General features: G+C 44.0%; 2 protein-coding genes across 2 annotated transcripts; one reads left to right on the top strand and one right to left on the bottom strand.

Moving 5' to 3' along the window:
- The first annotated feature begins 1,110 nt into the window (after positions 1–1,110).
- LOC117043932 (centromere protein J-like) lies at positions 1,111–15,888 on the top strand. The gene is made up of 14 exons (XM_033144175.1): positions 1,111–2,294; positions 2,478–2,601; positions 3,278–3,428; positions 4,999–5,214; positions 5,833–5,982; positions 6,413–6,562; positions 7,406–7,511; positions 7,831–7,922; positions 8,425–8,580; positions 8,937–9,038; positions 12,871–13,011; positions 14,026–14,110; positions 14,573–14,696; positions 15,695–15,888. Exons 1-14 carry the CDS (start codon positions 1,229–1,231, stop codon positions 15,882–15,884), a joined length of 2,853 nt encoding a protein of 950 aa, XP_033000066.1. The 5' UTR covers positions 1,111–1,228; the 3' UTR covers positions 15,885–15,888.
- Positions 15,889–17,848: 1,960 nt separating this feature from the next.
- TTLL2 (tubulin tyrosine ligase like 2) lies at positions 17,849–21,281 on the bottom strand. The gene is made up of 3 exons (XM_033144176.1): positions 21,080–21,281; positions 20,623–20,660; positions 17,849–19,545 (listed from the first exon to the last, which is right to left on the bottom strand). The coding sequence occupies exons 1-3, from the start codon at positions 21,181–21,183 to the stop codon at positions 17,906–17,908; spliced, it is 1,782 nt and encodes a 593-aa protein (XP_033000067.1). The 5' UTR covers positions 21,184–21,281; the 3' UTR covers positions 17,849–17,905.

Genomic DNA, 21,281 nt, shown 5'->3' on the forward strand with positions numbered 1-21,281 from the left:
CTTTTAAAAAATACATTTAAAAAATCTGCTATATTATTTCCCTAGACCAATCAGACCTGGAATTGGAGCGAGGCGGAAGACGTTTGAGGAATTTGTTGAGGAGCAACTTAAAGTCGATTCTCAACGAGTGGAGAAGCAGCAACAGGTACCAGAGCATAAGTTGTGTTAATACAATGCTTGTTGTGCTACTTAAACCCTTTGCACGCTTCTGCATGATTTCGAAACCCATTTGGCATGATTCATACTTTGAACAGGGGTTTCATTGCTCCCTTCTGTGAGCAGGAATATGCCTGCCGTTCTTTATTGATGACTTCTCATATATAAACAACACCTTTTGGCCCATAGAAGAAAATTGGAAGCTCCTATGTTTGCAGGGCTTCAGGTTCATAGATGTCAACTTTCCCCTTTTTTTAAGGGAAATTCCCTTATTCCGAATAGGATTCCTCGCAAGAAAAGGGAAAAGTTGACAGCTATGTTCAGGTTATACACTCTGGTGTGTAGATGTAAGGTTTGAGACACCTAGAATCAGCAGGTGTCTGTGTGTGAGAGAGAGAGTCATTCCTTTGGACAGGCATCAAGCTAGCTGGCCGTGAGGTCAGGAGAACACCAGGTTAATGGCAGTGGCCTGGCATACATACTTGTGGGAAACCACCACCATATTGAGGTGGAGGACCCTTAACGCTGCAGCCTATGATAAATCCCCAATAAAATCAAGAGGAGGCTAACCATTGTCTTTGGAGACAGAAATCTTCTCTTCAGAAACTTTGGAAATTCACAGCCAAGCTCTTTGAGATTGCTTGCTTTTAATGGGATTCATTATTTATTAGAGATATCTCGCCACATTTTAATGTCACTGCCTTACTTACAGAACTCCCGTGAGACTAAAGCAACTGCTCAGAAGTCATTTCTGAAACGTGGGGAAGGGACTGCAAGGCTTGAAAAAAAGAGAGACAGCGTTGGCAAGGAGCCAGCCAGACTTCCTAGACGCGTTAGCTTTGATTGTCAAAATAATTTCTCATGGCCTGCTCAATGGGATGCAGAAGAGCTATTGGGGAAACACCCACAATTGAAAAGGCAGGTCACTAGCCCCACCGTGCTGATCACGGATGATGAAAACACACATTGTATCACCTTCAAGGGTGATGTAAAAGGCCAGCTTCATAATTGCGAGCGAAGGTCAGATGAAATAAAAGACAGCAGCGAATCTGGTGGCCGTGATAGCAAAGGGATGGTAAATGGTAAAGAATCTGGCGTACCGCCTCAGTTTGACAGGTCCAAATGTTCACAGGAATGCCATGAACAAATAATTGACATTAAAGCAAAGGTGACTGAAAAAAATGAAACCTCAAGTCTTGGGTCTCGAGAGCATTTGGTTAGGGTTGACAAGAGATCCCTGGATTTTAAGGTTCCGATGTGGCTTATGGAGAACATAGAAGACAGTGTATCACAGGTGGTAGGAAGGTCCTTGGATGCTTCACCAGATGTCCCTGAGCTTCATAACTTAGAAAGCAACGAAGACAATCAAGAGGAGCAGAGCTCTGGACTTCAGGTTGCTCAAAGTGTGACTCGGATTAGACAATGTGAAAATGAGCATTGTGTTGCTGAGGGGAAAAGCCCAGAGGGCCAAGTGGAAGTTAACCCTGGGTTTAAGAAGGTCAATGATCAAATAGTAAAAGTTACACCTAAATCAGATAGAAAATATGTCACCACAATGCCTAATTTCCAAAAGAACAGCAATTCGGGTGCTGCTAACACATGGGGAGGAAAACGCCTCTCTAGTGATTCACTCTGCACATCTACTGATAGTGAAGATGAACCTAAATCTCATTGCTCTCAGCACGCAATAAGGCCTAGTAACCATAGACCAGCTAACATTGGCAAGAACATGGATCTTTCTGATGCTGACTATGCCACTGATGAACCCAGTGGAGCTGATGATTACTCATTGAAAAATGGAAAATTGCTTGCCAGTAAGTCTGGTGTCCAGGAGCCAGCAGGTCAACAGGAGGCCACTCTTATCACAAGTAGTAGCAGCAGCAGCAGCAGTGAATCTAGTGTTGATGATGGCAGCCTGAAATTTGGAAAGACTCTCTCCCTCCTTAGAAGATCTTCCTGCCACCCCTCAAAAACTAGAAGAGGAGGAAGGAAGTCTAAAACACAGAGCAATGGTGTTGCCAGCAATTACAGTGCAGAGTACAGTTTGCAACCTCCTTCCTTGACAAGTGATCTTGTGGCCAACCTTTTCCCTGCTCTCAAAAGCAAAGCAAATGTAGATGATAAAAGATCTACCCCAGGTAAGACAAGTGATTTTTATTTAATATCCAGAAAATTCAGCTTGCATTCAGCAAGCTCAGATAAATGGTGCAGTAGGAAAGCTTTGCTGAAGACACCTCCATTATCAAATTCATCCAAAATGGTTACACAGACTGACTTGACTCTTTGCGATTTAACACACGTTAACATAAATCTCTTTGTAGAGCAAGTTCAGAAAAGGCACACTGATAAGTTAGAATGTGAACCGGAAGTTAAGGTGCATCAGAGAGAAACTTCTCTCCTAGCTCAGATGAAAGAAGAACAAGCAAAAGCCATGGACTTTCTTAGGTAAGGAAATTGTTTATGGTTATTTCCCTATAGGAATTCATATGCCATCCTTCCCCTGGGTGGCTCTTGTGCAATCCCTTTGTATCAGAGGCAAAGAACAACATCATTATCCTTCTTTAAAGCATTGCTATTTAGATTTCCAAACTTTGCCGTCTTTTCTTAGAGGCTTCTGCATGCAACAAAATGTCCTTGCACAAACAATAAAGACATAAAAGATTGAAATTGTAAGTTGCTTCAGTGTCACCTGTACGCTAATATAAACCAGCCCACAACTGAGTGCACAGATGGCGTTATCAAGCCAAATTAGGGAAAGACCTTTCCTAAGCCAACCAAAAACTGAATAGAATAGTGCAAAAGTTTCAAGTTCTACTGACGTAGGCTTGCCAGATTTCAAAAATTCCTGACACCCACAAAGTTATTGAGCATTTTTTCGGAGACACCACAAAATTTGAGCAGGACATGAGTGTAACAACACTCCATTTCAGCCTTATGGTCCAGTACAGGTAGATTTCTTCAAGACTATGACATACCTGATTTTAATACAGGTAGTATTAAGCACATCCCCCCTATTTTTTAAAAAAAGTCCAAGTCTCAGATGTGTGAAAACAAACCCTTGAGTTCCTGTACATGTGATATCCTAGTCTTTTACATCACCCCTTGGTTTCTTTTTCAACAGAAGACAAATAAACCAATTTGAGGCCAGGAGGTCACAGAAGTTGCGTTCCCTGGAGGAGTGCAAGACTGAGGAAGCCCTAAAATTGCAGAAAGAAAAGGCAGAATTTGAGAAGCATACGACAGTAGGTAAAGGAGAATCAGGGGAAATACAAGTAAGTTGTATATTGCACAATGATGCTTTTTGCATCATAGAAACTTCAAAATTAAGTGCAGTATTGTCTACACTGGCAGTGGCTTTCCAAGATTTCAGACAGGGCTTCCCCCAAGCCCTACCTGCAAATGCTAGGAAGTGAACCTGTTCTGTTTTGTACACAAAGGAGATGCTCTACCACTGAGCTAAAAAAGTAAAGGTAAAGGACCCTGACAGTTAAGTCCAGTTGTGAACAACTCTGAGGTTGCAGCGCTCATCTCGCTTTACTGGCCAAGGGAGCCAACATTTGCCTGCAGTTTTTCCGGGTCATGTGGCCAGCATGACTAAGCCGCTTCTGGCGAACCAGAGCAGCGCACGGAAATGCCGTTTACCTTCCTGCCGGAGCGGTACCTATTTATCTGCTTGCGTTTTGACGTGCTTTCGAACTGCTTGGTGGGCAGGAGCTGGGACCAAGCAACAGGAGCTCACCCCGTCGAGGGGATTCGAACCACTGACCTTCCGATCGGCAAGCCCTAGGCTCTGTGGTTTAGACCACAGCACCACCCGCATCCCTACCACTGAGCTACCTCCCCATAATTGAATCTAATTTCCTCTTTTAAATGAGCATTTAGAGCAGCTGTCCGTAGGCCTGGCCTCCTTTAGTTTGGTGCATCAGAACACTTCCTCTTACCAGAGCTGGAAAAAATGGTGAGGGTTGCATTGCGATTTAACGGGGGGGGGGGGTTTACTTGCAAGGACAGGGGAAAGGAGGACTTGTTCTTGTACCTAGGGAGATTTTCCTATTGCTGTTAAGTTGACTAATGACTTCTCTCTGTCCTGCTCTTTGTCTTGTCCTTCATCAACTCTTTTAATCTCTACTTCCTACACAGGAAAAGAAGCCCTTTAGCATTCAGGAGCAGTCTCTTTCAGACCACTGCCAGTCTCTACATTTCTGTTTCCAGGCTTGTCAGTTCCTCTCGTACATGAACCTGTTTTATCACTACCCTGGATTTGGCCTTTTCAAGATTTACCTCCCAAGTCCTTAAGTTACAAATGGTGCTTACACCCTTCCTCGCCTTGGCACACATCTCCACCATACCCCCAAATTATATGAGAATAGACTTATTCTCCCTCAGCTGCACTTTCAGGAGCTTAAATTCAGAAGGCAGATAATCATATGCAACAGAACAGTTTCATATTACCTGTTGGAAAAGCTCAGTAGAACATGAGACTCTTAGGGTTGGGGGTTCAAGCCCAACATTGGGGAAATGATTCCTGCATTGCAGGAGGTTGGACAAGATGACCCTCATTGTGCCTTCTGTGATCTATTCCTGTCCCTGTGGACATGGCTTCTCCTCCTAGAAACCCTGCTTGAGTTGAGTCAGAAGACCCAGCCTTGGCTGACAGTTGCCCACAGTGGTGCAATTGGGTATTAACCACATGTAGGTTAGCTTCCTAGCAGTAAGTACCTGTACTTATGTGGGGTTTAGTGAAATAAGGAGAGGGCCTGATGTCACTCAGCCATGTTGCAACACAGAAACGGCAACACACCTTTCCTTGGAAAATAAACAACCGTGTTTTCCTAATGACAGATGTTAAAGCAGCAAATAGCAGGGCTGCAGGAGGAGTTCAGAAGGAATGAGACCCGCTGGCACGCTGCCCATGGCGAGCTCAGAAGTCAGGTCGAAGCACTGACCAAACAGAACCTGGAGCTTCAAGACGAGCTCAGGGTCTCTGAGCACCAGAAGATGGAAAGCGAAAGGAAACATGGAGCTGTGGATTTGATTGGCAGAAAAAGACAAACGCCGGTAGGATAGGCAGACCTGTTTGTGTTTAGCTTCTTAGCTTGCTTTGTCTCTTGCTGGGAATGGGCTGCGACTGTTTTGATGTAGCCATGCTCATTGTTAAAAGATCCACTGATGGGGAAAGGATTACGACCCCTTGGATGTTGCTTCTTAGACTAGAGCAGGCTTCAGAACTCTTCACGAATGGATGGGGGAAAGCTGGCACCTTCCCTCTTCCTTTCCCCACTAGCAGATCTGCTCACAGGTAGGCAATGGATCCTCTGAGAAGCAACAGGCTAGAGTTGGAGCCCATCCTCACTAACACATCTGTTTTGAGTAGGAATCTACAGGGAGGAGCAGTCTCGTGAGAGTTGCCGTCCTCTTTCCAGGAAGAATGTGGATGGCCTGCAAGCAGCCTTAATTTTGTCTGCTCTTTAAGTTAGACATATAGACAAGGCTGGCCCAAAACATTTTGGCACCTGAATGCATTCCTTGGAGGACACATCCGCTGCCCCTGTGGCTCTTGCCGCCTGAGGCTGTCGCCTCACCTTGCCTCATGGGTGCGCCGGCTCTGCTTATAGAGAATGGCTGCTGAACCTACTGGGCACATGAGACATTCTTAACTGCTAATTTCTTTTTCAGGTCTCAGCAGCTATTTTGAGAGGGACACCACCTGAAGAAACACTGGTAGAGAAATTGTCACAAAATAGCCACAAGAGCCCTCACGATAAGCGCATGGGAAGGAAAATAGTACCACCAGATGAATTGGCCCCTAGAAATAGGGATTCACGGGTAAGATATATTGATCCCTCCCCAGTCCCCAAATAACCTTTTACTGCTTCTGGTATACATACAGTCAGTGTATGGCTGGTGTGTTGTAATGAACATAACAGCATAACATCTGCAATAAAATTATATCTATAAAACAAAAACAAAATTATGGGTCTAAAACAAAAGCAGAATTCAGTCGTGCTTCAATAGATCAGATTAGTCCATCAATGTAGAATTCACTGAGCATCCCTAATTGCTGTAAAAATTACATCCAGCTAATGAAGCACATTTGAAAGTATTATGAAAATGTTAGCTATTATTGGTATTATTAAATACTGGGGAAACATGTTAAATCTTCAGTTTTTAAGTATTCCTAGTGGCATGCTCACAAATAAGACAGCAAAAGCCAACATCATGCAATATTTTTTAAAAAGATTTTAATCTCTTCTAGGCAACAAGGAGGGCTCTGCAAAGGTCTGAGTCACTGAAATCTGCAGCAGGAGAACAAAGAGTGAAGAGCCCATGTAAAACAGTTCATAACAGAAGTGTGACACCCATAAGCCAGAGGACCCCTCATCAAACACAGTTCGGACTACAGAAAGTAATGCACATTCTTTGAATTTATTTAGGAAATTTATAAAAATGCTTATGTTAAAAAAAAAGAAACCTCTGAGTGGTGTACAGTAAATAAAGTTTTAAAATAGTATGAAATGCAGTGCAACAGATTACACAGTAACCAAGTCACAACTGTTGTTGATATTAACAATCTAGGAATGTCTGAGTGGACTGAAAAGTTAGGAACGGAAAAAGCTGCCTTGTACTGAGTCATTGGTCCATCTACCTTAGTGTTGTTTACAGAGACTGGCAGCGTTGATTTGTGATTATTATTTCTGGGAAAATACTGCAAAGTGCAAAGCAGGATGCTACGAAGATTATTGCCTATTGCCTCTTCCTCTTACAAAAGGTTTCTTTCTTTATTGGCACATAATTAAACTTGCCTGCTACATATATATAAACCTTTGGGTTAGATCAAGACCTACCTGTCAGGCCTATAGTAGACGCATTTAAATAAAAGATAAATTAGTTAGGCGTTACTTGAATGCATTTATTCAAATCATGGCTAAGCCTGTCTCCTTTTCCAGTGAATTTGTTCTGCCAAAGGACTGCTTTGGGAGCCTCTTTGGCTGAAGAGCAGGGTTCAAATGCTCTAAATAAATAAATCTTCACAAGTTCTACAACGTGTGGCCCAGTGACACCCAAATCTAAACATTTTGGAACGTGTCTTCAAGCTGGTGTCTTTATAAACCACACAATACCTTTCTCTCTAAGAGCCGTGGCATTTCCTGCTGCTTTTGGCTCAGCTCCACATCACTACAGTGAGGAAAGCCTTCAAGTGCGTAGGAGCAGTGTGTGCCTTCATTTAAAGGCTTCCTCTTCATTGTAGGCTTTGCCTCAGTTGGCTCACAGTCAGCAGCACAGTTATGGAAGGAAGACACCAGTGTCTGAATCAGAACCAAGAGTACTTACCAGCCCAGCTCTGCATGTGAAAGGTAAAGTATGTTCAAATGATTGCATACTTCTTAGTCCCTATTGGGATAGCTCAGTTGGTAGAGCACGAGACTCTTAATCTCAGGGTTATGGGTTCAAGCCCCATGGTGGGCAAAAGATTCCTGAACTGCAGGGGGTTGGACTAGATGACCCTCCCATGGTCCCTTCCAATTCTATGATTCTGTGTTGTTCAAACATGTCCCTTTTGCTGGCCAAGAACAATACCAGTATTTTGGAGTCCGAATACAGGACTTGAAATATCTGTGCTTCCATATGTGGCTGTTGACAGTTTTTAATATGTAAATATTTTAATCCGTCTAGGCACGTTCTCTTCCACTTCAGGTAGTTCAGAAGACACAACATTTTTAAATAGTCAAAGCAATGACAGTTTAAGCGCCACATCCTTGATTAATGTGGGAATGCAGGTATGTTTATGTATAAGCCTTGAGCATATTTTACAGCAGGACTAAAAACCTACTCTGATCAGAGTCTCTGGGGCAGTGGCATAGCTTGGCGGGGGGAGGCCCCACAGGGGCAGTTGCCCCAGTTGCTTCTGTCACTGGGCTCCGATTAAAAATGGCTTCTCCATACGAACCAAGAAGTGACCTCGCCAGACAACGGAACGACTCTTCTTTTCTTTTCTCTGTGGCTGCAATCTCCTAGGTGACACAAACGCCATTAGGCAGTTGAATGTGCATGCGCACTCCACCCATTTCCCTCCCACCCACCCATGCCCTCCACACGGCCCCGGGTTCTGGTAACCGATGCTACGCCACTGCCCTGGGGAAAAGGGGTGGTGAAAACAGGGTTCTTTTATTGATCAGTTAAACCATATGGCATTAAATATAGCAGATTCCTTTAAACGTATGGCTTATGTGGTTTCAGATGATTACTGACAGGTAACAATTTTTACAGGTGAAAGAGAATCCTAGCCATAAAAGTGTTCAGAGATCCAATAAATCTTCTGAGCAAGTGGTTTCTGTGTCCACCTCCAGGAAAAACAGCATTGCCTCAAATGGCAGGAATACACCTGTGGAAAATCTTCCTGTTTTTGTGGAAACTAAAAATAAGGTTTGGTCTTCTGGGTGTCTGAATTTCTCCTTGAATGTCTATGTATCTGTATCAGTAGTGTTACTCTTTTGTTCTGTCATGCAATCAAGTTCTAAGATAACCTTCAATTCTGTTGGCCAGAGATATCTCTGTTAGACTTACACCAGTTTTATCTATGTGTTGTTTTATGGTTTTTATATTGTTTTTCATTATTTGTTTTAATTAGCTAACTTGGGCATCACAGTTGGATATATATCCCTAACACCCTCTTCTTGAATAAAATACCGTGCCACTCCCCCTCTTATATGGGATTTTATAGATCATGCCACTCTGCAGAAAAGTACATGCAATTAAAAATCATGTTTGATTGTTGATAGGCTTCTCCTCTCAAATCAATACTGTCCAGAAGAGCATCACTATATACTGAAATAAAGGAGGATGGGGAAGTGAAAGAAATAATAGAGTACCCCGATGGAAAGGTAAGAAATATTAGCTAAGTATAAAAGCAGTAGAAATATTAAGTGACAGAAGTAGTGGGGTGTGTGGCCCTGGAGCATGGCCCCAGAGCTACTCTCCCCACATTGGCAGCACTGCGACTTACCTGGACAGGGCAGCTGCAAGGTGGGGGCTATGCGGTGCACTGGCGGGACCACTGCTGCCAATCCAGAAATTGCACTGGTGCAAAAAGGGACGCAGGTGGCGCTGTGGGTTAAACCACAGAGCCTAGGGCTTGCTGATCAGAAGGGCAGCGGTTCGAATCCCCACGACGGGGTGAGCTCCCGTTGCTCGGTCCCAGCTCCTGCCCACCTAGCAGTTCGAAAACACGTCAAAGTGCAAGTAGATAAATAGGTACCACTCCAGTGGGAAGGTAAACGGCGTTTCCGTGCACTGCTCTGGTTCGCCAGAAGCAGCTTTGTCATGCTGGCCACATGACCCAGAAGCTGTACGCCGGCTCCCTCGGCCAGTAATGTGAGATGAGCACCACAACCCCAGAGTCAGACACAACTGGACCTAATGGTCAGGGGTCCCTTTACCTTTACCTGCACAGCCCTGACTTCGCTGCCACCCATTCACGTAGGCGGCAGTGACTCCAGTGTTAGGACGGTGGCTCCACCCCACCCCACATGCTGCTACTACAGAGGTAGCATAATATTTTAAAACGTCATTTATTGCTTCTGTCGCACTTTTCCTTCCGAAAGGAAGACCAAAGCGAATCACCGCGAGCAACTTAATTTACACAAAACATCAGAGCAAGCCACATTCATGTCCAAGCAGTAATACAATGAACCTGTGAAATACAGAGCAACTCATTCAATTACAAGGGTCTTCCTTCTGGCCTTGTTACGCCCTTCATATCCTCACACTTAGCTTCATTTTGTACAATGATGGGAGCTGCTTCTCTGTGGGATGGCCCCATGCCACTGGGGAGGGCATCTGAATATTCTTCCAATCTTGCGCCCCAGATTTCTGCACCTTTATGTTGGCAGATGCTATACAGAATTGCAAAATGGACAGCGAATTTGGAAGGCGGTGTGCTCTCACTGGACTGGTGGAGGGATCTCTTAACCATGGTTCAGAGATCGGGAGTGGACCATAAGATCCCATTCTTCCCATCCGCTCCTCTCTTGTCCTCAATCACTGACATTAACCAGAGTTAATATTGTTGAGAACTCCTTCGGCTAGTATCTGCAACCAGGGTTTGAAGCTGATTTGCAAACCCTACCCCACAAGGCAAATCTTATTAGTGTTGGTGCCAATTTAGTGTTGAACTTGCTCCAAATGCCTCTCCTCACAGCATGTAGTTGACGCCATTGATTTAATACGCCTTTCACCTGCAAACCAACCCGGGGAAGCTTCCTTTTGTACACAGTCTTAGCTGGAGGTTGTGTTGGGGTGCAAAGCAGCTGGTTCCATGTGGCACACACATCACCAGGGCTGCGTTCCCCATCTGCTCATTGAGGGGTCTTGGCTGATTTCCCAGGAGCTCTTTGCATGAAATGAAGCTAACTTCCTGCAGAGCTGGCATGCATGCGATTGGGGGGCGGGGGGCGGGTCACGTTACATGAAAATAAAAGTGCTGCAAGCGTATGTCTCTGCCATATGGTAATTCATTAAAGCACAATTTGGAGCACCCTGCGCAGCACTGGGGGTCTCCAGGGGAATGCAGATTATGCTGAGTTGCCGGATAGAATTTTAATGCCATTTGTGCAGGTCATAGATCTCAAATCAGCCTAAGTGAATGGCAGGAGTGTGTCTCCCATACCCTGAAGCTTTTTAAAGAAACCAGGTGGCTGTTTTTTTAGCACTTCTTCAGAAAGGCCTAGGACACTTTCGGGACAACTCACCTTTTCTTTTTATCCTTGTCCCCCCCTCCCCCCCCAAAACAGAACAAAATTCTAACAACTTCCCCAGTGTCCTTGCTTTGCATGCCCCATTTATAACAGTACAGGAAGGAGCCAGAGTGCCTGTTTGCGAGTAGAGACATTCCAGCCTCTCACTTCAAATGACACGTAAACTGTGCTGGTAAACTCAACCTTGTGCTTGCGCTGATATTTGCACATGCTTTATTTGCATATGTGCAAAGAGCAATACAGGAACGAAGCAGGACAGGAGAGCAACGTTGTGGGGGAAGCAGAAACGAAACTCAAACATGACCAGAACAGTGGCCACCTTAGATGGAATCATAGAGTTGGAAAGGACACCGAGGGTCATCTAGTCCAACCCCTGCAATGCAGGAATCACATCTAAAGAATCTCTGACAGATGACCAACCAACCACTGTTTAAAAACCGTCCATGAAGGAGAGTCTTCATGAGGGACTCTGTTCCACTGTTGAACAGCTCTTACCATCAGAAAGTTCTTCCTAAAGATTCTTCCTAAGAATCTCCTTTATTGTATTTAGAATCCATTGGTTCAGGTCCTACCCTCTGCAGCAGCAGAATACAAGTTTGCTCCATCTTCTGTGGAATTGTGGTCTTAGGGCATAGCTACATCACAGACTTAACTGTTTCCTCCAACCCCACCCCCCTACAAATTCTGAGGATTGTAGTAGCTGGTGAGGATGTGAAGAATCCTCTGTTTGAGATCCCATGCTCTTGACACAAAGTAGTTTCCAGATTTCACTGTGGGTAGGGAATGACTATTAAACGAGTTTAAGACAGGTGCAGTTTATGGGTGGTGCCATGGGAATTTGACCAGGGCTGCTTGCATAGGCTAACACCCATTCTCAAATTCCTGTGAAAAGGCCTCCCTGGAAGCTGGGCCTCTCATATTTCCCCCAGGGAAGCCACTGCCAACACAGTGCCACTGTCAGCCTCTACACAAACACCCTGCCGCTGCCGCTGCCAGGAATCATTGTGTGTTTTCATTTTACAAAGAATCAATAGGAAAGAAGAGAGGACTGTTTCATCTTGGATGGGAACTGCCTCTGCTGCCTGCTATTCTTTTCTGACTCCCATTGTGAACTTTCCCACTTGGGAATAGGTAGAGGGGGAAAGTTCACTCTGGACAAAATAAATAAAGTGGCTCCTTTTAGCTTTCTTTCAAATGCCAGCACACAGGCCCTTGAGGGTTTCCGAGCATTCAGGTGGAACACTGGATGATCCTTGGTCTGCTCACTTACCTCTGATGTAGCTCTGCCCTTCTGAATTAACCTATGGTTACCAGATTTTTTTCAATGAATCTGGGAACACTTTTTTTTTTTTAAGCTGAGTAGCAACAGAGAGTCAGTAGTGGGGATAGTGAGGCAAAAGACCCTGGGCCCAAGCACACATGCATATTGTATAAAGGTGCAAAGCCCTTCTTTCGCACCCTGTGAAACATAAATGTTTAAAAAACTGGGCAATGGCACGCCGCCCACCCGTGACTCCCGAGTCTCCCCCCCTTTGTTTTGACAGATCAGGGGAGGCTCGGGAGTCACGGGCGGTTGGCCATTGCCCAGGAGGGGCCAGCCTGGTGGTGCAGTTGGCTCTGGCTGGCTTCAGGAGCTGCTCGCTGCTTGCTGCCGTGGTGCAGGAAAAAAGGGCAGGCACCACAGCAGCGAGCAGCTCCTGAAGCCAGCCAGAGCCAACTGTGCTAACAGGCGGTGAAACATGTTAAAATTGGTGTCCTGGGCTGAAGCTTATTAAAAGTCACAGAAGTTTAAATATCTAATATAATAAAGCACAGTGATCCATTCAGATGAATCAGTCTTCTTCAATTCAAGTGTTCCAGTTTAACTACCGGGGGAGGGGGGGGTGTTGTGGGGGAAAGAGAGGGAAGAAAGAGAATGTGAATACACACCAACCCTGCACATCTGGTCTTTGTTTTAAAGGTAAAACAACTGTTTACTGATGGGCGCAGGATTACTAAATATCCCAACGGGACAAAAATGGAGATTAGCACAGATAAAAGAACAACTGTTTTTACTTTTTACAATGGAGATATTAAGAAGATCTTGCCAGATCAGAGAGTGGTGTGTATATTTATTTTTATTTTGCTTTGAAGGAGGACTTTGAACTGTGATTACAAAGATGGACCTCAGTTCTAAATGTCTTAATTTCCAAGAAGGGGGAAATAAAAATTTAGCTGAGCTCTGATCTGAGCTTAAACAAAATAGAAAATTCTTTCCAGTAGCACCTTAGAGACCAACTGAGTTTGTTCTTGGTATGAGCTTTCGTGTGCATGCACAGTTCTTCAGATGCCATCTGAAGAAGTGTGCATGCACACGAAAGCTCATACCAAGAACAAACTCAGTTGGTCTCTAAGGTGCTACTGGAAAGAATTTTCTATTTTGTTTCGACTATGGCAGACCAACACGGCTACCCACCTGTAACTGAGCTTAAACAATCTTTTATAAGCAAGTTAGCAAGTCTCCACATTTGTTGTGCTGAAAGAAATCTGTGCCAGAGCAACTCAGTGGTTGAGTTCTGCGATGTATAAATTATGCAAATGCTTACTTTGCAAATCCTAACTTTGCATAATTTATTTCACTTCTGCCAGTCTTGGGAAGCGTTGTTCACGCCACTGAATCTCTTCCTTATGGAAATCCTGTACAGCAGTTCCACCCTTCTGGCTTCTGAGAGTGCTTAACAGTTTATTTAAAAACAGTACCAAAGTCACTGTGGTGGCACCCATATTCCCCCCCCCCCACTTCTTGAGCAGTTTTCCACCTCAAAATAAGTCAACAAACTTTTGAATATGTTAATGTATATATTTTAAGCAATACAAAGTTAGATGACTCACCAGAGATGAGAGGGAGGGGCAAAAATGAAGATTAAATCAGCATTGGACATGGAACTAAGATCTATTCCACACAACCAGTTTATTGAGCATTCATCTTGATTTATTTGCAGAATGTTTGTTGGGAGGTTAGATGATATCAGCTGTTCACTGAACATTCATTCTGATTTTGTGAATTTGCATTGACAAATTATTCCACGCTTTCCAGTGCATTTTCCTATCATTTTCCTTATTTATTATTATGCAGATTTATTATTATGCAGAGACACAGACAACCAGAACCGTTTTCCCGAATGGATTGGAAGTGCTGCAGTTTCCTAATAATCAGATTGGTACGTCAATTTACTATGAACTTAAAACTGAATTTAAAGGCAATGTTTACCAAACAGATATGCGTATCAGATAATAAATTTTCTGTCTTTTTCTCCTCTAAGGACAATCAATTTAAAAACTGATGTCAGAACTTATACATAATAAATAAATGAACTTTCATGTTGCATATCATTCAGAAATTCAGTTTGCACACTGAGGTGGGACCCAACAGGCCTGTGCAGAAATACCTGTTGAGTTGTGAAGCATCCCTAGTGGCATATTTCAGGTAGCTTCAGACATGTCAGATATCTGCATTTGAGGCACATCCACATAAGAAATAACATGCAATCTGTGTGTAGGTCATTATATGCAGTGTGTGTGTGTGTACACATGTGTCAATGTATCAGGCATGGTGTACCCACACTGGGAAGGTAACGTCACACGTTTCAAATGAGAATTTGTAACAATGTCCTGTTCCACAGAAAAGTACCACCCCGACGGCACTGAAGAAATCGTGTTTCCAGACCAGACTGTGAAATGCCGTTATGACGGAGGTATGGTGGAAGAAACAGTTTTCCCAGACGGTACAGTTGTGAAAGTGGAAAAGTAAGTAATAAAGTACTCAGGAACTGGAAAGGGGGAACCATTCAATAGAAGTGCCATTTCAGCACTTTCTCAACACTCACGTTGGAGAATGTTGTACAGCTCTGCAAGGCAAAATTATTGCAAGGGATTGTGCTTTGCTAGGATTCTGTCCTCCCATTTACATAAATACAAGCAGAAACAAAGGTTGGTGTATTTTTTTTTAAAAGAGAATAACCACTGTCAGTTACATAATCAACACTGCCTCTGTGTTTTCTGCATTCATTTCCCTCTGACCTCATTGTTTAAAAAATCTGGATACACTTTGTGTATCCAATGAATTGTGGTCCACGAAGGTTTGTGCTGTAATACATGTCTTTGTCTTTAAGGTGCCCCAGGACTCTTTTTTGTTTTGTTTTGCTGCAGTGGAATAGCATGGTTACCCTTTTTGAGAATTCAATAAAAGTTGAGGTTGAATGCAACAGGGAATGTTTGTCATAATCTTAAAAAGAAACATTTGTATTTGGCACCCCCATAACTATGTCCCCCAGTGGGGCCAGGGAACATAGAGCCAATGCTAACCCAAATGGGCCCTATCAGTGGAATCCATTAGTCTGTCTGCCCCGATTCCTTGTGTTGATTGTCGGTGCTGAGGTACAAAGGATATGAACATATTTGATCCCAGAATTTGCAATGTCATATTACAAGGAAAATTTTGGGCAACAAAATCATATTGGCCCCTTTGCCAGAAACCAATAAAACCAGGCAGTTGTCTGCCCTGGTCCTCGTTGCAGTAAGGCATGTTACTCCAGACTATAAATTGCTCTAGATCTGCAGGCTTATAGGGCACATGCCTTGTGCTGTTGTGTGTTTTCCCCTACCCTCTAGCCATTGCCAGAGACAGCATACTAGGCTTGATGGGCAACTGGACTGACTTACTAGGTTTGTTCTTATGTGTAAAATGTAAAGTCTGTTGGCATGAACATGCTCTGAAGTGGCTGTTTTATTTTATTGCTTTACAGAAGTGGAGTTAAAACCATCCAGTTCCGTAACGGGCAAAAGGAGATTCATATGGCACAGTCTACGAGAAGGGAATACCCTGATGGGACTGTCAAGACTGTCTATGCTAATGGCCAGCAGGAAACCAAGTATTCTTCAGGACGGGTTCGAATCAAAGATGAGAAGGAGATCGTCATCCTGGATAAGGAGTAACGTGTGGTCTTAGCATTTCATTATGTTCTCTTACGTCGTGTTTCATGACGTTATGTTATGGTTTATTTTTTATTCCATCTTTTCACCAGAAAGGTCTCCGAAGTGTCTCACAAAAATACAAATACAGTTGTACCTTAGTTCTCGAACTCCTTGGTACTTGTATGTTTTGGCCCCCGGACGCCACAAACCTGGAGTTAGCATTCCGGTTTGTGAACTTTTTTTGGAAACCGAACGTCCGACGTGGCTTCCGCAGCTTCCAATTAAGTGCAGGAAACTCCTGCAGCCAATCGGAAGCTGTGCCTTGGTTTTCAAACGTTTTCGGAAGTCAAACGGGCTTCTGGAACAGATTATGTTCGAGAACCAAAGTATGACTGTACACCATTTGAGCAATACTGACAACAAATTACTGCAGCTGAAAACAGCAACATATCAGTAATGTCTTCTAAACAGCCAGACAGATTTGCTGCATCCAAATAGCTTAGCTTCTGTTTTTAATTTTTAACTTCCTTCTGTCATATGAAGTAAAGAAAGGAGTATGGGCACCTCCTGGAGGTCAAAAGCCTGGGAGCCACCATGGAGAAGATCAAATATCACATCTCCATCAGCTTAGCCTCAAACAATAATAACCTAAGAAGAACCCTGCTGGATCAGCCCAAGAGCCACCTTGTCCAGTGTGTAGTGAGCGTACCTTACTTTTGTGATGGCCAAAAGCTTTACAGTGTCCTTTCTGTTCGTTCTACAAATCAACTCTCCAGGAGTCTGCAACCTGCAGCCTTCCCAGGTGCCTGCGCTTACTGAAAGCCTTATAACATCCCTGGCTGGGCTTTCCTGGAAGCACTAGAAGCTGGCAAGGCTTCCTAATGTGAGTTTGTCCACTTCCAACTGAAGTATTTTTATTTTTAATGAAATAAGTGTTGTTGTTGTTTTATAACCAACAACTTCCCTTAAAAACAAAACCATCAAGTGCCCCGATCTCAGGCTCCTAGTAATCATCCTGCTTGTCTTCCCACACTTCATGTAAATGCCTGGGGATGGCAGCATGTGGCAGCTAGGGAGACTGCAGAGTGCTGGACAAAAATTAAAGAAACACAACTTTGGGCACCTTGCAAAGGTGTGGCAAGCTCAGCCCTGCACTCACTAACATTATAAAGAAATTCTAATGTGTCTAATGTAAATGAGGCAGTTAAAACGGGTGCCTCAGTTTTGAGAAACTACAGTGCTAAATTCCCATTGCCTCAGGTTTGATGGAAAAGGAAGGGAGAACTGGGTATCATTGGCATATTGATTGAACCACACTCAGACGCTACAGATGACCCCACAGTTTCATGGAGATGCACGGGGAGGGGATAAGATGGAACCCTGTGAGATGCCGTGTGCCAAAGGCCAGTGAGTGTAATGTATAATTCCCCAACAATATCTTCTGGGGTCTACCATTCAGGGAGGACCATCGTCAGTACAAAACTCTGCCACTCGGCCCTAACGCAGTAGGGTGGTTCAGAATGATATCAAAAGCTGCTGAACTAATGAACTTTTATTGTATGTGTGTGTGTGCTTAATTTGGTGTGCACTGCTGTAATATTTTATTATGGTCCGGCAGTTCATATAAATAAACAAACAAAATCAATCTACCAAGGCCACCAAAAAACAGTTTCTGTTCCAGATCTAAGCCATAATCCTAACTGAAATGAGTCTATACCATTTGTCTCATTCAGAACCACCTGGAGTTGAAGTCACCACTTTGCCCCCCCCCCCAAAGAGACACTAATTAATGGTTGTTCAGGTCAGAGGGATCTATAGCGGTGGTGGATTCTCAACAGTGGTCTCACACAGCCTCCTGGGGGAAGCCCTGACTGTTAAAGTGGTGTAGCCATTGCTCTATGCTGCAGATGTGTCCTCATAGTGGTATCCTTCCTCCAACTTATGTGGGAGTCTTATAGAATGTGGCATAACATGTGCCAGCGTAGCTGCAGCACATGCACCCTCTGGTGTGAATGACATATAGGATTGCTCGTCCCGCTCATCTACTGGTTAAATAAGCTTTTATTTGATTTCTGGTGTTCTGGCTGCAATTCTTTGCTCATTACTTTGTGTATTTCTTTTATTACACTTTTGACATTGATCCCATCCCTAGATGCTTCAAGGACTGCATCACTGAAAGGAAATATAAGGACAAAGTCACCCACCCGAGGGAATGGCTTTTTGTCTTTATCTGAGAGGAAAAAGGGAGGGATAGTTGGCTTGTGTGTACAGAGCTCAGTTGAATTAAGCCGCCGGGTAGCATGAACAGGCTCATATAGGAAACTACTAGTTCTTAATAACTGTTTGCTTTTAGATGGCAGCAGGGATGTTGGGGGCGTGTTCATTCGTTCACGCAGCTGTGAGGTTAAGGTTTTCTTGGGGTATGCGCTGCCCGTCCTGCCAGACATTGGGCTCCTCTTATTAACCTGCAAGAGTGATGGAGATGGGGAAGTAGTTGCAGACTTGGTTCCTTTCCCACAAGGCAGGAGATCTAGAGAGATGTCCGTTTTGGTAGTGAACAAAGACTGCGTTCGGCCAAAGGACGACACTTTCCGGATCACCCCTTTGCCTTTTCTCAGCGCGTCGGCCTCCTTGTAGTTCAGCAAGTCGACAATGTCATGGAGCAACCTTCTTTTCACAGCTGCATCTGTGGCGCAGTCGAGGTGCAGACCCGGGCTGTGGTTCACTTCCAGGAGCCAGGGCTTCATCTTGTCATCCACGAGAATGTCAAACCCAAAGAGCTCAAAGCAGTTAGAGGTGAATGGCACCGACGGGGTGATGGCAAGCAAAGTAAGGGTGATGATGTGGTTGATCCTTTGCCAGAGGCGCACGTCGTTCACATTGCGGCTACGTAGGTAGGCCCGGAAACGGCTGAACGTCCACTTGCAGCCGGAGCCGATGACGTCTTTGTCCTTCCTGTACGAGGGCCCAAACTTATTGATGCTTGTGTTTGTCAAGTGGGCGTAAACATTGTCCAGGGCCTCGAGGTCAAACTTCTCTGTCGCAAACCTCACCAGCCCTTCTTCGTACACGTAAACAGTGAGGGGGCAAAAGCTAGCGACGCACACGTAAAAGCGGAGGTCCCACTTGTACCCGGAAATAAGCAAGGGGTTGCTGATGTACTTCTGCACAATCACCATGCAGTCATAAACAAAGTCTTTAATGTCCTTGAAAATGAGGATGCCCCTCCCACGAGACCTGGCGACAGGCTTGCAGATCCAGTAGCTCAGCTTCCTGCCGGGTATTTGCCTCTCCTTGGTGTACTCTGTTATGAATTTAATGTAGTCGTTGGGCATGATGAAGGCTGCTGGACTGAACTCGTAGAGGGTTGTTCCGTAGATTCCCTTCATGCGCTTCAAATGTCTTGCCAAATAGTCCTTCCTGGTGATCCGGACGGTTTCTGGATGGTGATTGAGCCTCTGCCATGGTTTAATGCTTCGGTGGTCTGTCATCCGGAAAGGCTGGTTCTGCCAGCACAGGTTCCAGTCCTCGTCGTCTTGCTCGTGCTCATCATACTCGATCCAGCCACGCTCCAATAGAACCTCACGAACTAATTCAGGAACGCTGTCATGTAGCCGGAAGACTAGTGGCTTGATGGAGCCTCTTGAATCAACCCCTTTTGCTGTGGTGGAGCTTTGGTTTTCTGGAAAATCGGTATTTTCTGTGGGGGAAGCAAACAATTGACTCTCTATTGGTTTGGGTAATTTAATAGCGACAGGAATGTGTTCCTTCGATTGTAACCTGAGTTGTCCCATGCATAAAGGTATATGCAGGGTACAAACACATTGATTGATGCATGGTAATAAAACAGACATGCATTTTCAGCATGTGAGTCTAATGATTCTCATCGATGTTCATAGTTCTGATCCCCAGGGAAGAGTCATGAGTAACGGGGACCTCTAGCATGTGTTCTCCAACCCTGGGTCCCTTGAGGTGGTTGTGTGTCCTACTTTACACAGGAAAGTCTTCTATTTGTAGGGCTGCCTGGCCCAAGGTCAGTTTAAAGATAACCCTAAGAAACGAGAGCAGGCCTTGAAGGTGCCTATCGACAGTTAACTACTAGACGACAAATTAAGCTGACACTTGGGTCACTGGGTTGCAGTCTTCCCAATCATGAGGAAATGGCTGCATTGTAGTTCTGCTTAGATTCTAGTAATTATTTCTAAATTTGTATAAACGCATATAAATTATGTGTCTGGAAATGTCATGGAGATCTTTCCCATCTCTTGTATTCTCCTTGAGTGACGAGCTTCTTTCTTGGTTGTGATGTGTGTGACCACCTTAGTATGGTGGGTTATTGGGTTGGCCAAGCTTGATGTGATGTCACTAATGCCATGCTTACTTAAAAAAAAGGACACCAGAGCACATGTAAGCCAGATTGGGGCTGTGGCAGAAACAATCCAAATCATGGGACTCCATACCTGCTGTTTACAATGAGAGGGAAGCTCCCATTTATTTTTTGCTTGATTGTAAATAACAAGTATGTTGTGGGGGCGGAGGGAGGTTCTGATTTGAACTATGGCAAGTGCTCAAGCCAGCACAAGGGAAAGTACAACATTGTTCATATTCAGGTTCCAAGAGAAATTAAGTTGTTTTGTAGGCTTTGCATTAGGATGCCAAACAGGCTTCAGTGATGAATATAATTTTATAGCAGCTTGGGAAAACTCAGGCAACTAAGTTTATGGAAGGTTTAAAGAGAATTTTTCAAAGAACCAAATACCTTTTCTTGGACTCTTCAATCCCACCAGGTGCTCAGTACTGTGAATATGCAAGAGTAAATGAGAAACTGTCAAATAAAATTGTATTACATTATAGCATCATACATCTCCATCTCAAATGCTTCCATTTGTATTAGTCCCCATGTTGTCCCTTGTCTCTCTTACCTATCCTGTGTTGTTTTCTTGTCTCTCCCCATCTAAATTTAGATCGTAAGTTATTTGCGGCAAGTACTTTTATTTTCTTTCTATGTATACTACCAGCTGTGGTGTTGGCACCATATAAAATTACATAATATTTATGAATGAGAGCTGCAAGCTCTTTTCCTATTTCAGTGGCAGTCCTTGGCTATTCTGTCCTATTGTACTGCTATGATTCCCCTTCCCTGTTATATATCTGTAATACAGAAGATCCCTGATCCCCGAATACCCACATTTACTTCAAAAAGAAAATGTGCAAACCTTAGTTCTCTTGTAGCTGTGCAAATCTGATCTTTTTCAGGGTTGCGGCTCGCCTTTTGCCACAGTGACATCGTTACCATCTCATGCTGGGTTGGAGAATCCATTTTTCTTCCTTTCTGGAATCCCAGCTTTCTAAGCGAAACTGATAATGTATATTTCTCAAGTTCTAAATCACCATAGAAACTTGCACTGTGCCAGCATG

The sequence above is a fragment of the Lacerta agilis genome, chromosome 3 (assembly GCF_009819535.1).
Source record: "Lacerta agilis isolate rLacAgi1 chromosome 3, rLacAgi1.pri, whole genome shotgun sequence".
Lineage (NCBI taxonomy): Eukaryota > Metazoa > Chordata > Lepidosauria > Squamata > Lacertidae > Lacerta > Lacerta agilis.

Coding starts and splice junctions, on each gene's coding strand:
- TTLL2 (XM_033144176.1), bottom strand. CDS start 21,183: ATGGATTCTCCAACCCAGCATGAGATGGTAACGATGTCACTGTGGCAA. Junction 20,661..21,079: donor ACAGCTACAAGAGAACTAAG/GTTTGCACATTT, acceptor GCATATTCACAG/TACTGAGCACCTGGTGGGAT. Junction 19,546..20,622: donor ATTGAAGAGTCCAAGAAAAG/GTATTTGGTTCT, acceptor CCGATTTTCCAG/AAAACCAAAGCTCCACCACA.
- LOC117043932 (XM_033144175.1), top strand. CDS start 1,229: ATGGTAAATGGTAAAGAATCTGGCGTACCGCCTCAGTTTGACAGGTCC. Junction 5,983..6,412: donor CTAGAAATAGGGATTCACGG/GTAAGATATATT, acceptor AATCTCTTCTAG/GCAACAAGGAGGGCTCTGCA. Junction 7,923..8,424: donor GCGCCACATCCTTGATTAAT/GTGGGAATGCAG, acceptor CAATTTTTACAG/GTGAAAGAGAATCCTAGCCA.